The sequence below is a fragment of the Micromesistius poutassou genome (assembly GCF_964030765.1).
Source record: "Micromesistius poutassou genome assembly, chromosome: 1".
In the NCBI taxonomy this organism is placed as follows: domain Eukaryota; kingdom Metazoa; phylum Chordata; class Actinopteri; order Gadiformes; family Gadidae; genus Micromesistius; species Micromesistius poutassou.
The window spans coordinates 11,984,655-12,004,907 of record NC_140271.1 but is presented as its reverse complement, the minus strand read 5'-3'; the positions used below and the strand labels follow the sequence as shown (position 1 = coordinate 12,004,907).

General features: G+C 48.4%; 1 protein-coding gene across 2 annotated transcripts in view; it reads left to right on the top strand.

The window, feature by feature from the left end:
* The window catches only part of LOC311347998 (uncharacterized protein), a 24,365-nt gene extending 12,240 nt beyond the window's left edge, over positions 1-12,125 (top strand). For both annotated transcript variants that reach the window (XM_084470023.1, XM_084470022.1), the window contains exons 4-9: positions 452-532; positions 2,687-2,766; positions 3,095-3,161; positions 3,458-3,488; positions 3,783-3,857; positions 10,430-12,125. In XM_084470023.1, the coding sequence (XP_084326149.1) occupies positions 452-532; positions 2,687-2,766; positions 3,095-3,161; positions 3,458-3,488; positions 3,783-3,857; positions 10,430-11,319 (1,224 nt within the window). In that variant the 3' untranslated portion in view covers positions 11,320-12,125. The remainder of the gene's footprint in view (positions 1-451; positions 533-2,686; positions 2,767-3,094; positions 3,162-3,457; positions 3,489-3,782; positions 3,858-10,429) is intronic.
* Positions 12,126-20,253: the final 8,128 nt, after the last annotated feature.

Below are 20,253 nucleotides of genomic sequence, written 5' to 3'. Positions count from 1 at the left end.
TAATAAAAAATATTAGCCTAGCCCCACCTGTTTCTACCATCTAGAAACGCCACTGCGTCTATCTCTGTCTGTGGAGCTGTGACACCAACAGTTGAAGGTTGGGTATTTGGTGTTGTTAACACGCAGTACTACGTTAACATCAGCACCGGCTGTCTCTGGGCTGGGCAACCAAGTGTTCTGGGCTGTACCGTAGTAAACCTGCATCAGGGGAGACAGGTATCTTAGTGAATTTGTTGAAATGGCAGTGAAGAGGCAAGTCAGTCCACAGCCAATTTACTGAATTACTATTTATTTAACTGATGTGTTGAGTGACTATTTAAATAGACAACATCGCTCTCTCTCTCTCTCTCTCTCTCTCTCTCTCTCTCTCTCTCTCTCTCTCTGTCTCTGTCTCTCTCTCTCTGTCTGTCTCTCTCTCTCTCTCTGTCTCTCTGTCTCTGTCTCTGTCTAGGAGAGGCGTCGGCAGCAGGAAGAGGAGGAGAAGGTGAAGAGAGAGACGGACGAGGAGAAGTGGAAGTTGGCCCAGAAACAGGTCCTCCATCAGACATTGAGTTATTTCTGTGTGTGTGTGTGTGTGTGTGTGTATGTGTGTGTGTGCGTGTGTGCGTGAGTAAATGAGAGAGTATTATCTTATTATTTTCCAGGAGGGTGGGGTTCATTACATCAGACCTATGTGGGTGGAACAACATTGTCTACACATCCATCGTCCTGACTTAAAAACATAAACACGGAGGGAAAATGTTCCTATCTGAAAAAAAAACACATTCAGGATTTGTTTAAGGAAGGTGAAGTCTCCTGGTTTTGGTGTAAATCTCTTGGTCAGTTCCCCCCCTTCCCCCCCTTCCCCTGTACTCCGTTATGGACACCTCATACCTCAGAGAGCTGTCCTCACCGTCTGCCCGGCCAGATGAGAGCATCGCTGGCCTACGCCCCTAATCTCATTCTCTGGGCGGAATTATTCGCTCCAATGATCCAATGATCGGCTCTTATTATAACGGAGCCGAGAGGGCGAGCGGCAATCTTGTTGCTCGGTTTACATAGGCTAGTGGGTCCCGGTGTCAGGGCTGCCTGGTCCTGTCCCTCAGCCCACACAGCAAATCCACATGGACGGGAAACGTGACTCAGGCAGCAGCAGGAAGCAGACAAATGCATTATGAGTCTGTTGATAACTGGGGTGAAAGTAATGACTCGGCTGTGGTGTAGAAAGCAACGGCTCAGCTGGGAAGATGTCACGATGACGAATATAAATATTGATTTCTAATCTTAACGTATCTTATTGGGCACGAGTGTTTTTGCTTCTCGATGCTGCCTTAGGGCAGCGGCACCCGTTAGAATACCTTACTGTACTTTTGTTGAATTACTAGAAATTACGTACGATTTAACTTTCTACTTCCTACCTACCTCTCCTACATTACTATCTCCTTCCTGACCTTCCTAAAAACACCTCTCTTATGCACTTTTTGTCCTGGCACTTAACTTAATGCACTTAATGTATGCACTTATTATATGTTTTTACTTCCTGGCACTTAATGTATGCAGTTAATGTACGCACTTATATGTTTGGATGTCCTGGCACTTAATGTACACACTTAAAAATAGTACTTAGCATCGTGTAACATCGTATCCTAGCTATCTTTGTTCTATAGGGTGAATGGGTAAACCTAGTGTTAGTGCTTGGCACTTGGTTCTATGTACTGTACCGACAGCGATATATTGTTTTTCTTTCTTCTGACAAATGCACTTATTGTAAGTTGCTTTGGAAAAAAGTCCTAAATGTAAGCGTCTAAATGTACATTTCAGATTCTGTTGTGTGTCACATCTGCCACATCTGCCACTGTGACAGAGGGTAAAACAAGAAATGTATAGATCCAGTCCTCATGTAGGAAATGTGTGTCACGTCAAGTGTCACGTCAAATGTGTTTGTATAGCCCTTAATCACAGTTAGTCTCAAAGTGCTTTATAGCACCCCATTAAACAACACCCCTAACTTACGCTGAACCCTCAAAAGGGTAGGGACACCTCCCCAAACCCAGAGGGCAGAAACCATGGAAAGCAAAACATAAGAGGGATACCTCCTTCCAAAACGACCACAAAACTACTCCGTCTGATGATGTTTCCTTGTTGATCTAACACTGAGCCGCGTCAGGGTCGTGACCTTGTGAGCAGCCGGTCGTGGTTCCGGCGGCAGAGACAGGAAGCGGCTGGGTGACACCTTTCCTCTGTCACATGACAACCTCACACTAGATCCAAAATGGCAGCGCCCCGGGCCCCACTCGCTTTGTGGAGGAGTGCTAAGATGGCAGCAAGCGTCCTGGAATCCAGTGTTCCAGTTTTCACAGGGTTCATGTTTGTGTGTGACTGTTTGTTTGTGCGGAAGAAAGGGAGCTTGAGTTAGTGTTTATCTTCATTATTTTGTTGTGAAGACAAAACTAAAAATGTCGATCACAACACATTACCTTGTGAGTTCACTGTTACCTCCAGAATGTAAATCTCTTTCTCTCTCTGTCTCTCTGTCTCTCTGTCGCTCTCTCTCTCTCTCTCTCTCTCTCTCTCTCTCTCTCTATATATATATCTGTCTCTGTCTCTGTCTCTTTCTCCCTCTCTCTCTCTCTCACTCTCTCTCTATATATATCTGTCTCTGTCTCTGTCTCTTTCTCCCTCTCTCTCTCTCTCTCTATCTCTCCAGAAAAAGTCCTTAAGAGATCAGTGGTTCAGTGATCCAGGTGATGCCCTCGAGGTACATTCAGACTTGCCCCAGCTGCACAGGTGAGCCATCACACACACACACACACACACGCACACACCTAAATACACACACACACACACACACACACACACACACACACACACACAAACATACACACACATATTTTGCCCTACATCCTCCATAATGTGGGTGAAACACACTTGGCAGGATGCACTGGTCTGTGTGTAACAGCAGCATCCTTTGTTTATAATGAATTACAATCAAATGAATGTCTTAACCTTCTGTCTGTGTGTGTGTGTGTGTGTGTGTGTGTGTGTGTGTGTGCGTGCGTGCGTGCGGGCGTGCGTGCGTGAGTGCGTGCGTGCGTGTGTGTGTGTTTTGTAAAAGTCAATCAACGGCTGAGGAAGGAGAACAGGAAGTCTGCATCAGAGGACCGAAGGACTCAGCTTCTGTGGTAAGTAAACACTCCTACCACACACACACAAACACACACACACACACACACAGACACACACACGCAGGCATTTATTCTCAAACATCCTCTCACAATCTATGTGTATGCAGTAACATGCACACATAACCACATAAACATCACATGTACATGCTTGAACACACAAACACACACACACATCCACTTGCATATCCACACACTTAAATTTTTTAACGCATATTGTATAATTTTAAAAAGGATGATGGTTTTAATATGTTCTTAAACATGAGTTCATATCGATACTTGTCTCTGCTCTTCAGGTGAGTTCAGGAAAGGAAGACTACATCCAAGGTAGGAGATTGAAGACACTGAATCTTTATTTAGCATCATCATTATTATGCTTATTATTATCCAGCCTGAATATGACTGTATTCATAATCATTTAGAGATCACAATGCAAAAGTCTGGGAGCTTTTATTTTCTTAAGATGAAATGTCCAGACTAAAAAAACTAGTAATGTATCGCCTGTGAAGCTTATAGAGATGTTTGGTGATGGCCTGAACTTCCAGTATTTCATATCAAAAGCTATACTGTCATTTATCTGAGGCTGTAGTCCCTACATTAAAACCCTGTGGTGTTCCTCAGGGAGCGGAGGAAGTGACATCACGGAAGACATGTCACAACCGATCTTCCACGAGTGTGGCCAAGATGGCCGATCAGGTGAGGACAACAGTACAGTCCGATGATGCTGGACACACCGATATAAATGTGATAACCCAGCAGTGATACTGAGCCGCTATAGCAACCAAGGATATCACATGATACCCTCTCACAAACCCCTGGTTATCATGACACCTTCATCAGTTAAAGAGAGATAGTTCAAGAGAGAGGAGAGAAAAAAGGTGAAAAGAACCAGATTTTGAAACTCTGTTCCTGTTATGTATGTGGTATAGCCACATAATGAAGGCACTACTTTTTGTCGTATGCGTTACCTGGGTGCTATGTGTGCGCAGTGTTTTATGTTTCAGGCATGTTGAACAGTAAAGCTATGTTGACTGCAGCTCCTGGTCTAGACATCATTATTACGGTTATTAATTAAGTTAATATATAACAATTGGCGACGAGAATCGTGTTGTATCCCCGCGGTGCAATGCTCCATAAGACAGGTCAAATGTGTCTTTGATGGCCGTCAGAATCGCGTTGCTTGCCCACCCGCATGGCTGCTGCTTTAATTGAAACGCAACGGAGGAGGAGGGAGCGCGTGATGAAAACTACGGAAGAAGTGACTGGATAAAAGTTTAACAGTGAGTGAAAAGAAACGAAACAAGTGAAAATGTTTGGAAATATTGGACGAATGGATTGTTTTGACAGTACTGTAGAAGATTGGTCTGCTTATGTGGAAAGACTCGAGCAATACTGTGTGGCAAATGAAGTCGAGGATGAGAGGAAGGTTGCGGTGCTTTTGAGTCTGATGGGAGCTAAGACATACAATTTGCTACGTAGCCTCACAATACCGGATAAGCCGTCTGAGAAAACGTTCCAACAGAATGTGGATTTGCTAAAATGCCACTTGAATCCAAAGCCACTGGTCATAGCCGAACGTTTCCGATTTCATAAGAGAGATCAGCACAAGACGGAGTCTATAGCCGAATATATGGCAGAGCTGCGCAGATTGGCTGAACATTGTGAATTCGGGGCGGGACTTTTGGATGCACTCAGAGACAGGCTCGTATGCGGATTGGACAATGAGAGTACACAGAAAAAACTATTGACGAAGAGAGATCTAACACTGGATATGGCATATGACATTGCCGTTTCAATGGAAACTGTTGCAAAAGACGCAATTCAATTGCAAACGAAAAATATGGGAGAATGCTCTGTGAATAAATTTCACACAAAACCTAAGGACAGAACACAGTCATGTTTTCGGTGTGGGAAAAATTCACATGACCCAACTGAGTGCTGGTTCAAAGATAAAGACTGTAGACAGTGCAACAAAACCGGACACATACAGAAAATGTGCAAGTCAAAGCAAAGTGATAATAAATCATACCAAAGGAAAATAGGAAAGAGGGACAGAAATGTACATCAGGTCAGTGAAACTGATTCAAGCGATTCAAATGCAGATTTGTCGTGTCTGAAAATTCATTCTCTTAAAGAGACAGATAGTAACATCATATGGGTGACACCGGAGGTAGAGGGAGTGAAATTAAAGATGGAGTTGGATACAGGATCTGCCCTCTCAATCATCTCCCACAAAGATTATGTGAGTACATTTCCAAATGTGAAACTGAAACCAACCTCAGTAATGCTGAAAACATACACAGGGGAGAAAATCTCTCCTATGGGAAAATTGAAAGTCAAAGTGAAACATGGGAAGGACAAGCAAAAGTTGGAGTTGTATGTGCTGCAGAGTGAGGGTGTACCTTTATTTGGACGTGAATGGATGAGAAGCATTCAGCTTAACTGGCAGTCAATAAAGGCAATGCGGATCACCTCAAAGCAAAACAGAAGCGCTACAGATGAAAGACTAAGACGGATACTGACACAGTCTGCACAGGTTTTCCAAGATGGAATAGGCACCCTGAAGCACCTGAAAGCACAGGTTGTTCTCGAGGAAAATGCGACACCGAAGTTCCACAAGGCTCGTCCTGTGCCCTACGCCATTCGCCCAAAGGTGGAGGCGGAACTACAGCACTTGGAGGATCAAGGTATTCTTTCCAAAGTTGACTGGTGTGAATGGGCTACACCAATTGTGCCCGTGGTCAAGAGGACTGGTGCTGTACGCATCTGCGGTGACTTCAAGGTCACAGTGAATCCTGTCCTGCATGCAGACCAGTATCCCCTCCCACGCATTGATGATATATTTGCGTCCCTGGCAGGTGGAGAGCGTTTCTCAAAGATAGACCTTGCTCAGGCATACTTACAGATGGAAATGGAGGAGTCTTCACAGAAGTATCTGACGATAAATACCACAAAAGGCCTTTACCAATACAACAGATTGGTCTTTGGTATATCTAGTGCCCCAGCGATATGGCAACGCGCCATGGACCAAGTACTCCAAGGGATATCGGGAACCCAATGCTATCTGGATGACATCATTGTCACTGGAGTTGATGATGAGACACACTTGACAAACCTACAGAGAGTTCTGTCGAGATTGGAGGAGTATGGATTGAGAGCCAACAAGGACAAATGTGAGTTCTTCAAAGACTCAATTGAGTATTGTGGTCACATCATTGACAGACATGGACTCCACAAATCTCAGGACAAAATTGATGCTGTTCTGAGAGCACCAAAGCCGGAAAATGTGAGCCAGATGCGCTCATTCTTGGGCCTCATCAATTACTACCACAAATTTCTGCCAAACCTCTCCACTGTGTTGCACCCCCTACACTGTTTGTTACAATTGGGCATGAAATGGAAGTGGTCGAAAGACTGCGAACGAGCGTTTAAGACTGCTAAACAGCTCATCACATCAGAGGAGGTCTTGACACACTTTGACCCCAGTCTCCCTCTGCGCCTTGCCTGCGATGCTTCCCCGTATGGTATCGGCGCTGTGCTCTCACACAGAATGCCTGATGGGGCGGAGCGGCCCATCGCTTTTGCATCAAGATCTCTAAACGCTGCAGAATGCAACTATGCCCAAATTGACAGAGAAGGCTTGAGTTTAGTATGGGGGGTTAAGAAGTTTAACCAATATCTATACGGAAAGCATTTCACATTGATCACAGACCATCAACCCCTTGTGTCGATATTCAACCCTCAAAAGTGTGTTCCAGCAATGGCAGCGGCACGCTTACAACGATGGGCTCTGTTTCTAGGTGCTCACACCTACACCATTGAATTTAAAGGGACAAAACAGCACGGAAACGCGGATGGACTCTCACGCCTCCCACACGAGCCACACCCGGTGGGGAACATGACTGATCCAGCTGACGCGTTCCACTTGACCCAACTAGAGTCGCTTCCTGTCACAAGAGCTCAGATACAAAAGGAGACCAACAGAGATCCCTCAGTATCCAAGGTATATGAGTTGACGTTGAATGGATGGCCAACTCATGGCTACCCCCTGCTACCTGAGTACTCCACCCGTCGTGACCAGCTATCGGTGTGTCAAGGCTGTGTCATGTGGGGCACACGTGTCATTGTGCCACCCAAGCTGCGTTCAAGAGTGCTGGACTCACTGCACGAAGGGCATCTCGGTGTAGTAAAGATGAAAAGCCTTGCTAGAAGCTACGTCTGGTGGCCTGGCATAGACAGTCAGATTGAAAGCCTCGCTAAGACCTGCAGTGGGTGCCAGCAGATACAGCGCCAGCCCCAGACAGCACCCCTCCACTCATGGGAGTGGCCCACTACTCCATGGCAACGTATTCACATTGACTATGCAGGACCCTTTATGGATCGGATGTTCCTCGTTGTGGTGGATGCCCACTCAAAGTGGCCCGAGGTATTCACAGTGAAACAGGCCACATCTGCTCAAACTGTGGACATGCTGCGAACACTCTTCTCACGCACGGGTTTACCTCAACAACTGGTGAGTGACAATGCGAGCATATTCACTGGAGAGGAGTTCCAGAGGTTCGTCAGGAAGAATGGTGTCAAGCACATTACCTCAGCTCCTCACCATCCTGCAACGAATGGCTTAGCGGAGCGGTTTGTACAGTCTTTCAAACAGTCGATGAAAGCAAGTGGGAAGGAGGGAACGTTGTTACCACAAAGAGTGGCAAACTTCCTACTGGCTTATCGAAACACAGCGCACGCTACAACGGGACAGACACCAGCGATGCTGTTCATGGGCAGGAACCTGAGATCGCGGTTGGATTTGCTAAAGCCAGACATTCGCAAACATGTACTGGAAAAGCAGTGTACGAGTGGACAGACACGAAAACAACTGAGAACATTCAGTGTTGGACGCAAAGTGCTTGCCAGAGACTATAGAGGTAAAAATCAGAAATGGCAGTTGGGAGAGATTCTGTCACAGACAGGACCACTGACGTACACCGTGCGTGTAGGGCCTGACATGGTCTGGCGCAGACATGTTGACCAGCTACTGGAGGCAACGGCTCGCAGTACCACGGCTAAGGAATCAATGGCACGTGAAGACTCGGAGGAGGTTGCTTCTACAGCACCAGAGGACTTTGATGATGACATTGAATCCACAGGGGCTGCTGAACCCCAACCAAGTCCCACTGGATCTGGTTCTCCACCCAGGCGTTATCCTGAGAGAAATCACAGAGCACCTCAGAGACTTGATTTGTAGTCATGACTGACTACTACCCTTTTGTTGTTGTTGTAATCAAGTTGTTTATTTGAGGATTGATTAAGTGTCTTATTTCTGTTATAGTTATTTAACACAGTACTTACCTTGTGATGTTTACAGGTTACATCAAAGCTGGAAAGGAGGAATTGTTATGTATGTGGTATAGCCACATAATGAAGGCACTACTTTTTGTCGTATGCGTTACCTGGGTGCTATGTGTGCGCAGTGTTTTATGTTTCAGGCATGTTGAACAGTAAAGCTATGTTGACTGCAGCTCCTGGTCTAGACATCATTATTACGGTTATTAATTAAGTTAATATATAACAGTTCCCTAAATTCGCTGCTTTTCTCTGTCCTTGAGAAGTGTGGATTCCCCGACCGATCAGGAAAGAGATTGGGATTGGGATGAAATGAGAAGGGACCGGTCTAAAATGTGAATGCTCTCACACAGAGGCCGGCGCACAACCAGAACAGATCATCTCACAGAGCATTTCACTCCTTCGGAGCTGGCAGTTGGCAAAATCGAACAAAACACTCACATGATGGCTCTTAAATTGTGCCGCCGGCGCCTTTAAAGACGTGTGCCTTCAACACGCCACTGTGTGCCCTCACTTCAGAAGACCTACGCCCTCTCTCGTCATCAAAGATTAAAATAACAATTTTGCTGTAAGGCTGCATTAGTTTAAAATATCCAATTAAAATGGATGCACTTCCTGTGGGCAAGGTTGCATCAAGAACAGAAGAGCAGGAGCAGAGAGGAGTTTGATTAAAGGGGTTCTGAGTAATTGAGAGCCAGCGAGGTCACGCAGGTCACTCCAGGTGCTTTAGACGGACCTTTAGACGGACACTGAGGACTCTCTTCCTCTGTGGTATCGGGGAACGGCTCTTGTGAATCACAAGATTTGTTTTTACCGTTTCCGAGACAAATTGAAATTGGGCCGGAGAGAGTCTGAGTGGGCTGTGAGCGCTCCTCAGCACCCCAGGGAGACCTCGTTGAGTCACACCGATGAAGGATCAGCAGTATGTTTTAAGGACAAGGGGCCGAGTGGATAGTGATGTTGTTTATCCCGTCTGCCCCCTGCCCCGCTTTCCCCTCATGACTCTTCTCTCTGATGAGAGAGTGTGTGTGTGTGTGTGTGTGTGTGTGTGTGTGTGTGTGTGTGTGCGTGTTAGTGTGTCCATTTTGCTGTGTGTATGTGTTTATGTGAGAGAGTGTGTGTCCATGTTTTTGTCTGTGAGTGTGTGTTGCTGTGTGTGTGTGTGTGTGTATGTGTGTGTGTGATTGTGTTTGTATGTGTGCCAGTGTGTGTTTGTGTATGTGTATGTGTTTGCATGTGTGAGTATGTGTCCATTTTCCCTTATGTGAATGTGGATGTGTGCGTGTGTTTTTGTCTGGGTGCACGTGTTTGCATGTGTGTGTGTGTGTGTGTCCATGTTGCTGTGGCCCCTGGGAAGGACTTAAGGATGGTTTGGCCCCTAGAAGCCATCCGCCCTGTTATATTTAGCCTGCTGTGTTTGTTCATGTTGGGATGTGTAGAATCCCCCCAGCCCCTCACCCTTGATAGCCTGATTCCCTACTGGGCCGGATGTTAATCACGCTGGGCTTCATAGCTGCTATTGAGCTGTTCCTGCTTGCCTGGGATGTTAGATTAACTTTAGTCAAGTACACATGCACACATGCACGTACCACATACACACACACACACACACACCCACACACACGCACACGCACACTCACAAATAATAATAGACACTACAGCGTGATAGCGTGAAAACTGGCCAACCCAGGATCAGGTCCGCTTGAACTCTGTCTGAATTGGAGGGGGGCCGGACACATAACCCAGAACAAATGAATAATTAGCTTGCAGATTCGTCCGCTGGTATCTCAGTTCAATGTCTTGTGTCTGTGTGTCTTTTGTGGGGGGGGGGGCATGTTGCTCAAGAGGTAGAGTAGGTTGGCTGGTAACGTGAACTCATTAAATGCAGTCGATTTACCGTTGACCATTCTTGTGTGTGTGTCCCGTTGCAGTCCTGGGGATGGTGGCGGTGCAGGTGGAGGTGGACCCCCGGACCGGCGCTACCGTCGTCCGCTCCGTGGCCCCCATGTCGGCGCCCGGGGCCGGTGCCACCGCCGGCGCCACGGCGACCACAGTGTTCGACGACGGCCGCAAGAGCGTGCACGCCATCGGCGGGGGCGGGGCCCAGCCCTCGGCGGAGGAGCTGGGGCGGATCCTGAGTGCCATTGACGGCGTGGGGATGACGGTTCTGCTGGACGATGTCACCGTGACGACGACGACGACGACGGCGACCGCATCGGACGCCGACGACGGAGAACGTTCTCGGGAGTTCGCGGTCGTCGGGTCTGTGGAAGCGTCGCCGCGCGTCGTCGAGATGATGGGTGGATCGGGGGGCGGGGCCCGGGTGGGGGAGGCGGGAGCGGAGGAGGGAGGGGGCGTGGCCGTCACACGCAGCCTGGTGGAGGGGGTCGGTCAGCCATTCGTCACGGAGGAGACGCTGGGGGCGGGGCCGGACACCCCGGTGGTCCTGACCTTCCTCGGCTACGCCGACTCTGACCAGCGGGAGGGGCCCGAGGGCATGGCTCTGGGCCGCGACGACCACGGGGGCGTGCTCACCGTGGAGCGCGTGGTCATCGAGGCTGGAGACGACGACGGCGATGCAGAGGAGAAGGAGCAGGAGCAAGAGCACAGGACGGAGAATGGGGGCCCCGTGGGGCCGGGCGGGGCTCCTGAGCGGGACGGAGCGTTCCAGGAGGTCCGGCTGGATGGGAGCATGAAGCGGCCCCAGGCCCAGGAGGTGGAGCCCAACGAGGGGCCCTCTGACCCGGCCACACCCAGGGGGGGGGAGGAGACGGAGGGGACCTCCAAACCCAAGGCCTGTCAATGCTGCTCTGTTATGTAGCAGGGAGGGGGGACGAAAGAAGGAAAGAGCAAAATAAATCAATAAATAATTAAAGAATGGAAACAAGAAAGTTCCGCAAACCACTTCTGCCTCCTGTTGGACAAAACTGAGAACTGCAACGAGAGAGGGAGAGGGAGAGGGAGAGCGAGAGAGAGACTTTGCCACAGATCATAGCATGTTATGTGCTTTTTTTATTGTAAACTGATTAATCTAAGAAATTACAAGAACACATTGCCATGGTTGCCTTTTTACCTATTTGTGACAATACATGACAATTTTATGACATTTCATTCACATAAACATGACATTAACATTAGTGTTACACTAAATTGATCTAATTTCTCATTTAGCAGATTGTGTTCTGTATGAAATAGGTAAGACGCCTTGGAGTGACCACTATCGACATCATACTAAGACTAAGATAAGACAAAAGTTCGCTCGATAACGATTCTACGCCGCGTGACAGACCACTTTTTTAGAGGAACGGGGACTGAACTACCGCTGTAGGGTATTTAATGTGAACCATGCCCGCCCCCTGCTGGAAGAAAAGTAGAACTACAATGACCAGTGCTCGCATACAGGCTTGAGCCAAGAGATCACACACATCACTCACATGGATTAGGAGCCAAAAGGAATAATTGCATTCATTACGGTACAAATCGACTGTGTCTCCTATGTTATTTCCAACGCATATGAAGCATTGAATTGATTCAAATATATTAAATCAATCATCTTCATAATATTTAGACTTTTAACATTACAATATTGAAGCATTACCCATGTTTTTTTTGGTTATTTTTCAACCAGTTTTCTGAATACTTAATACTAGCTGCTGGAGAATTGTTATAAACTGGACAACTGGAATGTATCATTAAATCGTAGACTGGAGACTGGAATCTGTCTGACTTGTGTCACATAATTTCTATTCAAAACATATATGCTATTTTATTTGTAAGTAACACTATATCTTTTCATCATCACACTGCTGCTTATGCTCAGGCCACTGACCAATCCTGAGGTCAGCTGACAGGAAGCAGGTGTGTGAGTCCTGCAGGTGTTAATCAGGTTCATAAGCCCCACGGCTCATATCGGTGTCTCTGAGGTGCAGGGGGGTCTCCAACAGGTTGGTGCTTTCATACTATTAACGTTTGTCTGTCTGTCTGTCTGTCTGTCTCTCTCTCTCTCTCTCTCTCTCTCTCTCTCTCTCTCTCTCTCTCTCTCTCTCTCTCTCTCTCTCTCGCTCTATGTTTATAAACACCCATCCCACAAGAACAGTAATCCTTCCTTACAAACCCGAAGTTAAAGTAAATCCACAGGTAAAGTAGATCAATATTGCACTTACCTACAGTAAAAGGTCAAACCCTTTCCACCACTGCATGTGAATAAAGTGTCTATCTATGTCCATGAAAGTAGAGCCCCAGAGTGCCCAGAACAGTAATGCTGGGGCATCATTCTCTCCATAGCCGAGAGAGTGGAATTACACAGCTAAGCTCATTACCTTATATATTAATATCTCCTGTCCCAATGTGGCGCTGCTGTTGATAATCCCACACCCTGCCTGAACCCATACATGCAGGTGTGAAGACGTATATATCTGTGTGAATATAGACAGAGGCTACATTACATCTCATCATCACACATCACTTCTCAAACTGGCAAGATCTGACTCTTGGTCTGGTTTTAATGCAACACCAATCTATTGTTGACAATAGTCCGGCATCAGTCCAGAGAGAGCAAGATGCCCTCACCCCCTGCCTGAATGACCAAACATGCACTGCAAATGGCTTTGGAAAAAGGCCTAGACTAAAGTTAACTCGCTGAAGAAATGGTGCCATGTAATACAGTTGATCCTCCGAAGGGGCTGGACGGTTTGATGTGATTTCACAGGCATATGTGTAGTTTATAGACCTCATTAGCAGCATGGTCGTCTGTAGCGCTGCGTCGGCATGGCGACAGCAGGAAGCTGATTAGTAGAGGGGTCGTCCTAGTGAGTAGAACGGACCCCAGCAGGAGGGGACATCCCCCCTGCTCAGTGAACAAGTGAGAGAGAATCTATTAAAAAAGAAACATAGAAAGGGGAACTTATATCCACATGCAGATATGACAGATACAAAAATGTTTAAATAACTCGTAACTGAATTCATATAGCACCATATGAAAGCCCTACCAGTGACATGCTTTGTAAAGTGCTCCACATTAAACAAACTTTTATGGTTTGTAAAAAGGTCACACTAAACAAAAGGCATGTTCTTCTGAACTGAATCTGGTTGCATTCATATAAAGCGTGTAGGTAAGTGAAGGTAACTTTCGTGCTGTTGTCTCCTCGTGATCAGGGAGCTCCGGGAGACTGAACCCAGTTCAGCCCCTTCATCTGTGTCGTAACCATGGCAATGAAGGCAGATTTGCTGAGCTGCCCCGGGAGCCCAGTGTCCCTGGATGACCCCGGCCTGTGGATGGCACTGGACCTCCACCCTGACCCTCGACCCCGTCTGACCTCCGCCCAAAGACAGGGATCGGACCTGGTGGCCACTGCTGCCTCTCGCGCCATGGATGTAGAGGCTAGGGACAAGGTGTTCCTGCCTCCTTCCCCACAGTGCACCGCACCACCACTACCACCAGGAGTAGCTATGCCACCGACTCACACCCCTGTCCATGATCCTTGCGTGAGCTGTCCCTGTGGAGGGACAGGTGAGGTCACGCAGGCTAAGGGAAATCCTGCAGGCTTAGGGAGGCGCCCTGCCGAGAGACAGACGGTGGCTGAGCACAGAGAGGTCGCGGACGAGGTAACAGGCAGCGAGAGCGAGGAGCAGGATAAACAGGAGCCTGAAGATATGGAAACCGAACCCCCTTGTGAAGAGAAGGACGCGAATGCAGCGCAACACATTGAAAGCCTGATTATGGCGGGCGGAATCGGAACCCTGGCACAAACGAGCAGCGATGCATCAGAGCAACCGTGCAGTCCCGACATGTCCGAGGACCCCGGAGAGGGATATGGGAGCCATTCAGGTCGGATGGGGGTAACTATCTCCACTGAGGAATACAAGGCCACAACCTCCCCCACTTCAGACATGGAGGACGGTCGAGAGGAAGAGGAGAGCGGCACCCTGTTGCTTTCAGGGCAAAACAAATCTCTTCCCCAGGAGATTAAATCTCCAGGGGAAAGTGAGGACACCTCTTCTGTCTCTGCTGGCACAAACTCTCTCAGCCCCACAAATGTGGGTATCGCCGGCCATGACTGCCTTGCTTCAAATGTAACAGATCTAACAGACATTGAGTCCGCTCAGGAAGAGAACCGTCATCCAAAAAACATCATTGAGGTACCAGATATTGTCTTACCACTGGACAATGACGCGATGAAGGAACAGTGGGTGAGGAGGCAGAGTGACAACCTACCCTCCCTTTCCACCCACCTCACTGTAGAGTCCTCCGCTGACCAACACACTGAGCTCCTGCTCCCCTCTCCTGAACCTGAGCGTGGACAGAGTCAGAGTGATGGGAGCGAGGCCATATCCTACGTGATCCAGCAGGGGGAACTGTTGCTTCAGCGGCTGCAGTACGTCCAGGACAGACAGGACACTCAGCAGCCCACCATGCTGCCTGCTGGGGTCTCAGCCAATCAGACGGCTAGTGAAGGAGAGGAAGGGGAGGTGGAGAGAGGTGTAGCGTGGAATGAGGGGGAGAGTTTGGGAGCGGAGGGAGAGGGTGGGGCTTATGAAGTTGGACTAAGGGTGGAGCACAGATCTAGCCTGGTGGGAGAGGATGAAGAGTATGGACATATCAGGGGAAAGGGTAAGATTGAAAGGACAGAAGAGGGTGTTAACAAAGAGGTGTTGGCAGCAATACCGGTGGGTCCCACCCTAGACTCCCACCCTCACCTCAGGGTCCCACAGATAGAGGATATCCCAAGTGATGATCAGAATGACAGCGGGGTCTCGGCCGACTTCTCCCCAATCCACGTGCAGGAGGCGGCGGGGATCAACCCCGATGTACTGGAGATTCCCTTCAAGACCCCCATCCTCCTCAAGCAGCTGCAGGGCGGAGACACCGGCACGGCCAAGTGCCTGACCCGGCAGTTCTCCGAGCAGAAGATGCAGAAGGAGATCAGCCAGGAGCGCCAGAGGGAGCTGGTGCTGGTCAACCAGGGCACCATCCCCGGGGAGTACCGCAAGGAGGGGACCCGGCAGCTGAAGGAGACCAAGAAGCTCTTCGAGGGGCTTCAGCATGGCTCCGTCGAGGGGGCAGTCCGGCTCAGTAAAACCACCTTCACAGACACCGTCTACCCCTCCGTTCTGGAGCGCACCCGCAGCATGGAAATGCTGTCTCTGCAGAGCCAGCCGGTCTGCAGGACCCAGTCCCTCAGGGTACCCAGATCCGAGGACACCAACGGGGGATGGAGAAGGGAGAGGTGCCGATCCAGGAGCCCAGTTGCAGGGCCCTACTGCAGACAGGCCCAGCAGCTGCGCCATCACAGGAGCATGGACTCTCTGAGTGTTGAGGCCCTAGCGTCCAAACAGGGGAGCCGGAGCAAGACTAAAAAGCTAGAACCCTTTCTGGGGGCAAACCCGTTTGTAAAGCTGCGCCCCTCACTGGCCCGCCAGCCAGAGGTCCAGAAGGACATCCAGGAGTCCAGGGAGCGAGAGGAGGAACTGCGCAGACAGAGGTGTACTCTGTACGGAGAAAGCAGCGAGCGCCAGGAGGAAGAGGACCCAGTAGCACCCACAGACAGCAGTGCAGCAGCAGGTGAGCCCACAGACTGGTAGGGTGCCACACTACACTACGTAACATAGTGGGGGGCGATTTTGACAATATGCCCCGTCATAGTGTAGGGGTTTGTGTGTGTGTGAGTCATGGACATATCATGGTTACGTAATGGTGGTATTATGGCTGTCTAAGTGAAATCTGTGTCTCTCTGTGCTGTCCCTCAGATGCTAAGCAGTCCAAGGGTAAATTGGACCGGATTTGGCCGCCACCGCCCAGGGCTGGCCAGCAGAGCTCTGGCCAGACACAGGTGACATGTCGGCTCTCGTTACTGTAACCACGGCTACCCACTGGTTTAACGTGTGTGCGTGTGCTGCGTGTGTATCTGTGTGTGTGTGTGTGTGTGTGTGTGTGTGTGTGTGTGTGTGTGTGTGTGAGTGTGTGCGTGCGTGTGTTGTTTCAAGCTCACAAGTAGGAACAAGGAACAAGTAGTCTCCTGCCTGGAACAAAGAGTTAAAGTAAATGACTTTGTGTTTGTTTTGAGCTTCAGGAGATAGCAGCCGGCATTTATGGGATCAAGGCAATGCGAAGTCAATTATAGCAATTAGACAGCGTTTACCCAACAACCACTGAGCCCCATCACTCAGCTCTCACATCTAGAGCGGTAAACGCTTGGGAAGGCTGTTGTGAATGTTTCGTAAGGTCATTCTGAAAGAATAATTATACATGTGACACTTTAATTGACAAACTGGGGGGGGGGGGGGGGGGGGTTTAAGTAAACACATCTCAAACAAACCCACACCAGACACACACACACACACACACACAAGCACGCATGCACGCACAAACACACACACACACACACACATCATCAGCTTGTTTCTGCTCTTGTCTCCGCAGGGGCCCCGAGCTCCCAGACTGGGGGGACATGTGACCGGGCTGTCCCAGCGCTGGGAGGCGGCCAGCCGCCCCAGTCCAGACCAGTTGTAATCATTAACCACATGACCTTTGACCTCTGAAAGGACCACGGCACCCTTGTTGCACCGACCTGATTTCTGAAACACATCAAACTCTGTTGTCATGATGATGCGTTCCGTAATGTCACCGGTGTTGTCACGGCTATCCTGCTCCATTCCGTTATCTTGACTAGCTGTATTTTTCTCCTGTTTTACTCTCAACTGTGTCCTCTAGATCCCATTCAGACAGTCTTTGGATTAACTGTATACTCATAAAGGCTGTATAAACACTATTTTATAGCTCAAATTGGCATGTGAGTAAAGAAATATCATAAGTACATATTGGATCTTTTCTTCTACTTTCTTGTTTGAATCACATGGTTGAGTAAGATAATGTTTGTACTCATGCATGGCAAAATGCATTTCTTTCAGATCCTAACAACCTCATAATACCTTCCCTGACCTGAGCCATCTCTCACTTTAATAACAAACATTTTCAACTCTCTCCCCGAGCTTAATCATCCTTAATCTCATGCACACATCTGACCCTCTCTGATGCATCACAGGGTTTATCAGACTGATCCGACTGATATGTTGATCAGTCGGACAGGTCCTGGATGGATGAGGGTCTCATCTCAGGAGAGGACGGCAGGTTTCTCCCCCTGGTGGAGCCTGTTTAATCAAAACAAAAGGTTTAAACAATCAACTCATCATGACAGGATTGAATAGAAGCAAAAAAACAACGAATTCATAGCCATGAACTCAGCCATCAACCTCCCCCTGGGTTTTCTGGAGTGATCTGTGGTGGCAGAATCTTTCATCTTTACAACAAGGCCTTCTTGTTGGTTGTTACTCATCCAAAACACGTTCGGTTTTTTCTTTGAACTCAAACTACACATAAAACAACAAATGAGTCAGGCTGATCTAGCAGCACCCAAACAAAACAACACTGCAGACCGCCCCCGGCGCACGGCAGAGTTCAGTGGCTAATGATGTGGGGGTCTGAGCAACAACAAGCGAGAGCTTAGCCAGGCTAAACACCATCTGTCCTGCTGCTCCCCTCTGCCAGCGGACTGTCTGCGCCCTAATCCTCCGCAAGCTGCTGAGTCGCGCGGCCAAGGCTCCGTCTCGTCCAACAACGCCCTGGCTCCACGCCGCACACCGGACGCCGCCATGGCTCTCGCACCGGAAAAGCTTTCAGACGGCTCAAACTGGACCGCCGAACGTTGCAAAACAAGGATATTATAGTGTGAACTGGACGTTCGCTCACACGAACGCACGCACACACACACACACACACACATAGAGGATGTGTTACGTTTCAAGCTTAAGTCAATAAGTTAATCTCTTTATTCTGTGTGGTGTAAACTGCTTGACCTGCTGTTTGTCGGATGCCTCTAAGGTCTGTGGAAGCAGTGCAAGAGCCACTATTGAATTTAGTAACATGTCATTAAGGAGCAGGCACACCTTGTTTTATGTCATACCTCTGCGCTTCACGTCCCCGGACAGCACGGGCAAGCAGATTTTAGTCAGTCACTGATTACACTTAAACATTGTACATGAAGTGTTGCACAAAAAAGTATTTATTGAACACAATTACAATTGCTCAGAACTATATTCCAATCGAAACAATTCTAAAAGGCTTCAATAAGTTGCCGCTTTTGCTCATTAATTAAAGTAATGAGAATACGTTACATTAGTTTCATAGATGTAGTTCAACTTTAAGCACAGCAGAGAGTGCTGCTGCCTACACAACCAGCAGCTAGCTCTGAAAACCTCTCCCTGGCCTGGAGGCTTTCACTGAGTTTGTTTTAGTGTGGTGTAACTGGCCTCTACAACTAGTAACAACATGGTATGTTCTTTAACATGTAAAGAACATGTATTCCTTCAATAAGCTTTTCAAACAGACCATTGACAGCAATTCCTCAAACAGAAGATAAACATCAACGCCTTTAAGTAGGCTGTATAATTATCTCTGATGTTTTTCTCAACCTCCTTACCTCACGTCTGTCATTGTGTATTAACTTGGCTGATACTTGTGCCATGATGACACACAACTGATTGGGTATTAAAGTGAACGGCATCGCCCGGTAAGCTCAGTAAGGTCACAACATTGACCTGTGCTTTGGGCTGTGTGGTTTAAACTCGAGAATGCACTCATTCGTCCACCGCACCGATGCATGGCGTGTGTCGGTTATGTCATCCGTCTTCAAGCCGGAGCAGAGGACGCGTAATTCATGTGGGGGTGGGGGGGGGGGGGGAGTCCTCCCAGAGACCTCTATTAGCTCTCCGCACACCGCGTCCCTCACCTCCCGTCGGCATGACGCAGCTGCTGACACGGACATAAACATGATGTGATTTTGATGTTGCAATACTGTGTTCAACCCGCCGGGACAGGAAATGAAAAGGAACAGACCTGGACGGAAACAATATCTGTGAGCTGATGTCATAAGCACATCGTTCACGGATCACGTTGCTCATTACCCCCGGGGTATGAGACCAGTGGCTCAGCCAGGGAGGGGATGTGGTTTGATTCATTCAGGGCTGTCTGTGTGTGTGTGTGTGTGTGTGTGTGTGTGTGTGTGTGTGTGTGTGTGTGTGTGTGTGTGTGCCTCTGTGTTTGCCTGTGTGTGTGTGTGTGTGTGTGTGTGTGTGTGTGTGTGTGTTTGTGTGTGTGTGTGTGTGTGTGTGTGTGTGTGTGTGTGTGTGTGTGTGTGTGTGCATGTGTGATCATCATTTACCATGGTTAACATTATAACAGAATGTTCTGTGTGCTTCTTGGAAACACAAATGTTGCACCGAGACCTCTGGGCAGGGCCTGTCCGGGTGGCCACCACTCGGAATCCCAGCACAACAACACAGCCTTCAGGAGAGCACAGTAGTCACCTCTGAGCAGGGGCAGGATAGCCTGCCTAGGGGTAAGGCTTGTGCGACTCCCAGGGGAAAGATTCTGGGTTTTAACCCCTTATGGCTGTAGTCTATATGTAGGCATCACTGAGCAGAATGCCCCTGACCCCTGCCTGCTTCTCAATGACATGTGTCTCCCTGCCGATGTCAGGACTGCAGAGTTGCTCACCAGCTTCTGCAAAAGACTCCCACCTAACCTCCCCCCCCCCCACACACACACACACACCCCTCTTATGCACTTATTGCATGTTGTACACAGTGTTGTTCATGAACTAGTTCAAAATAAATAGTTCATTGAACAAGTTCATTTTTCTAGGAACTTTGAACTGAACTTATATATACATATTTTTAACTAAAGAACTTGAACTTGAAC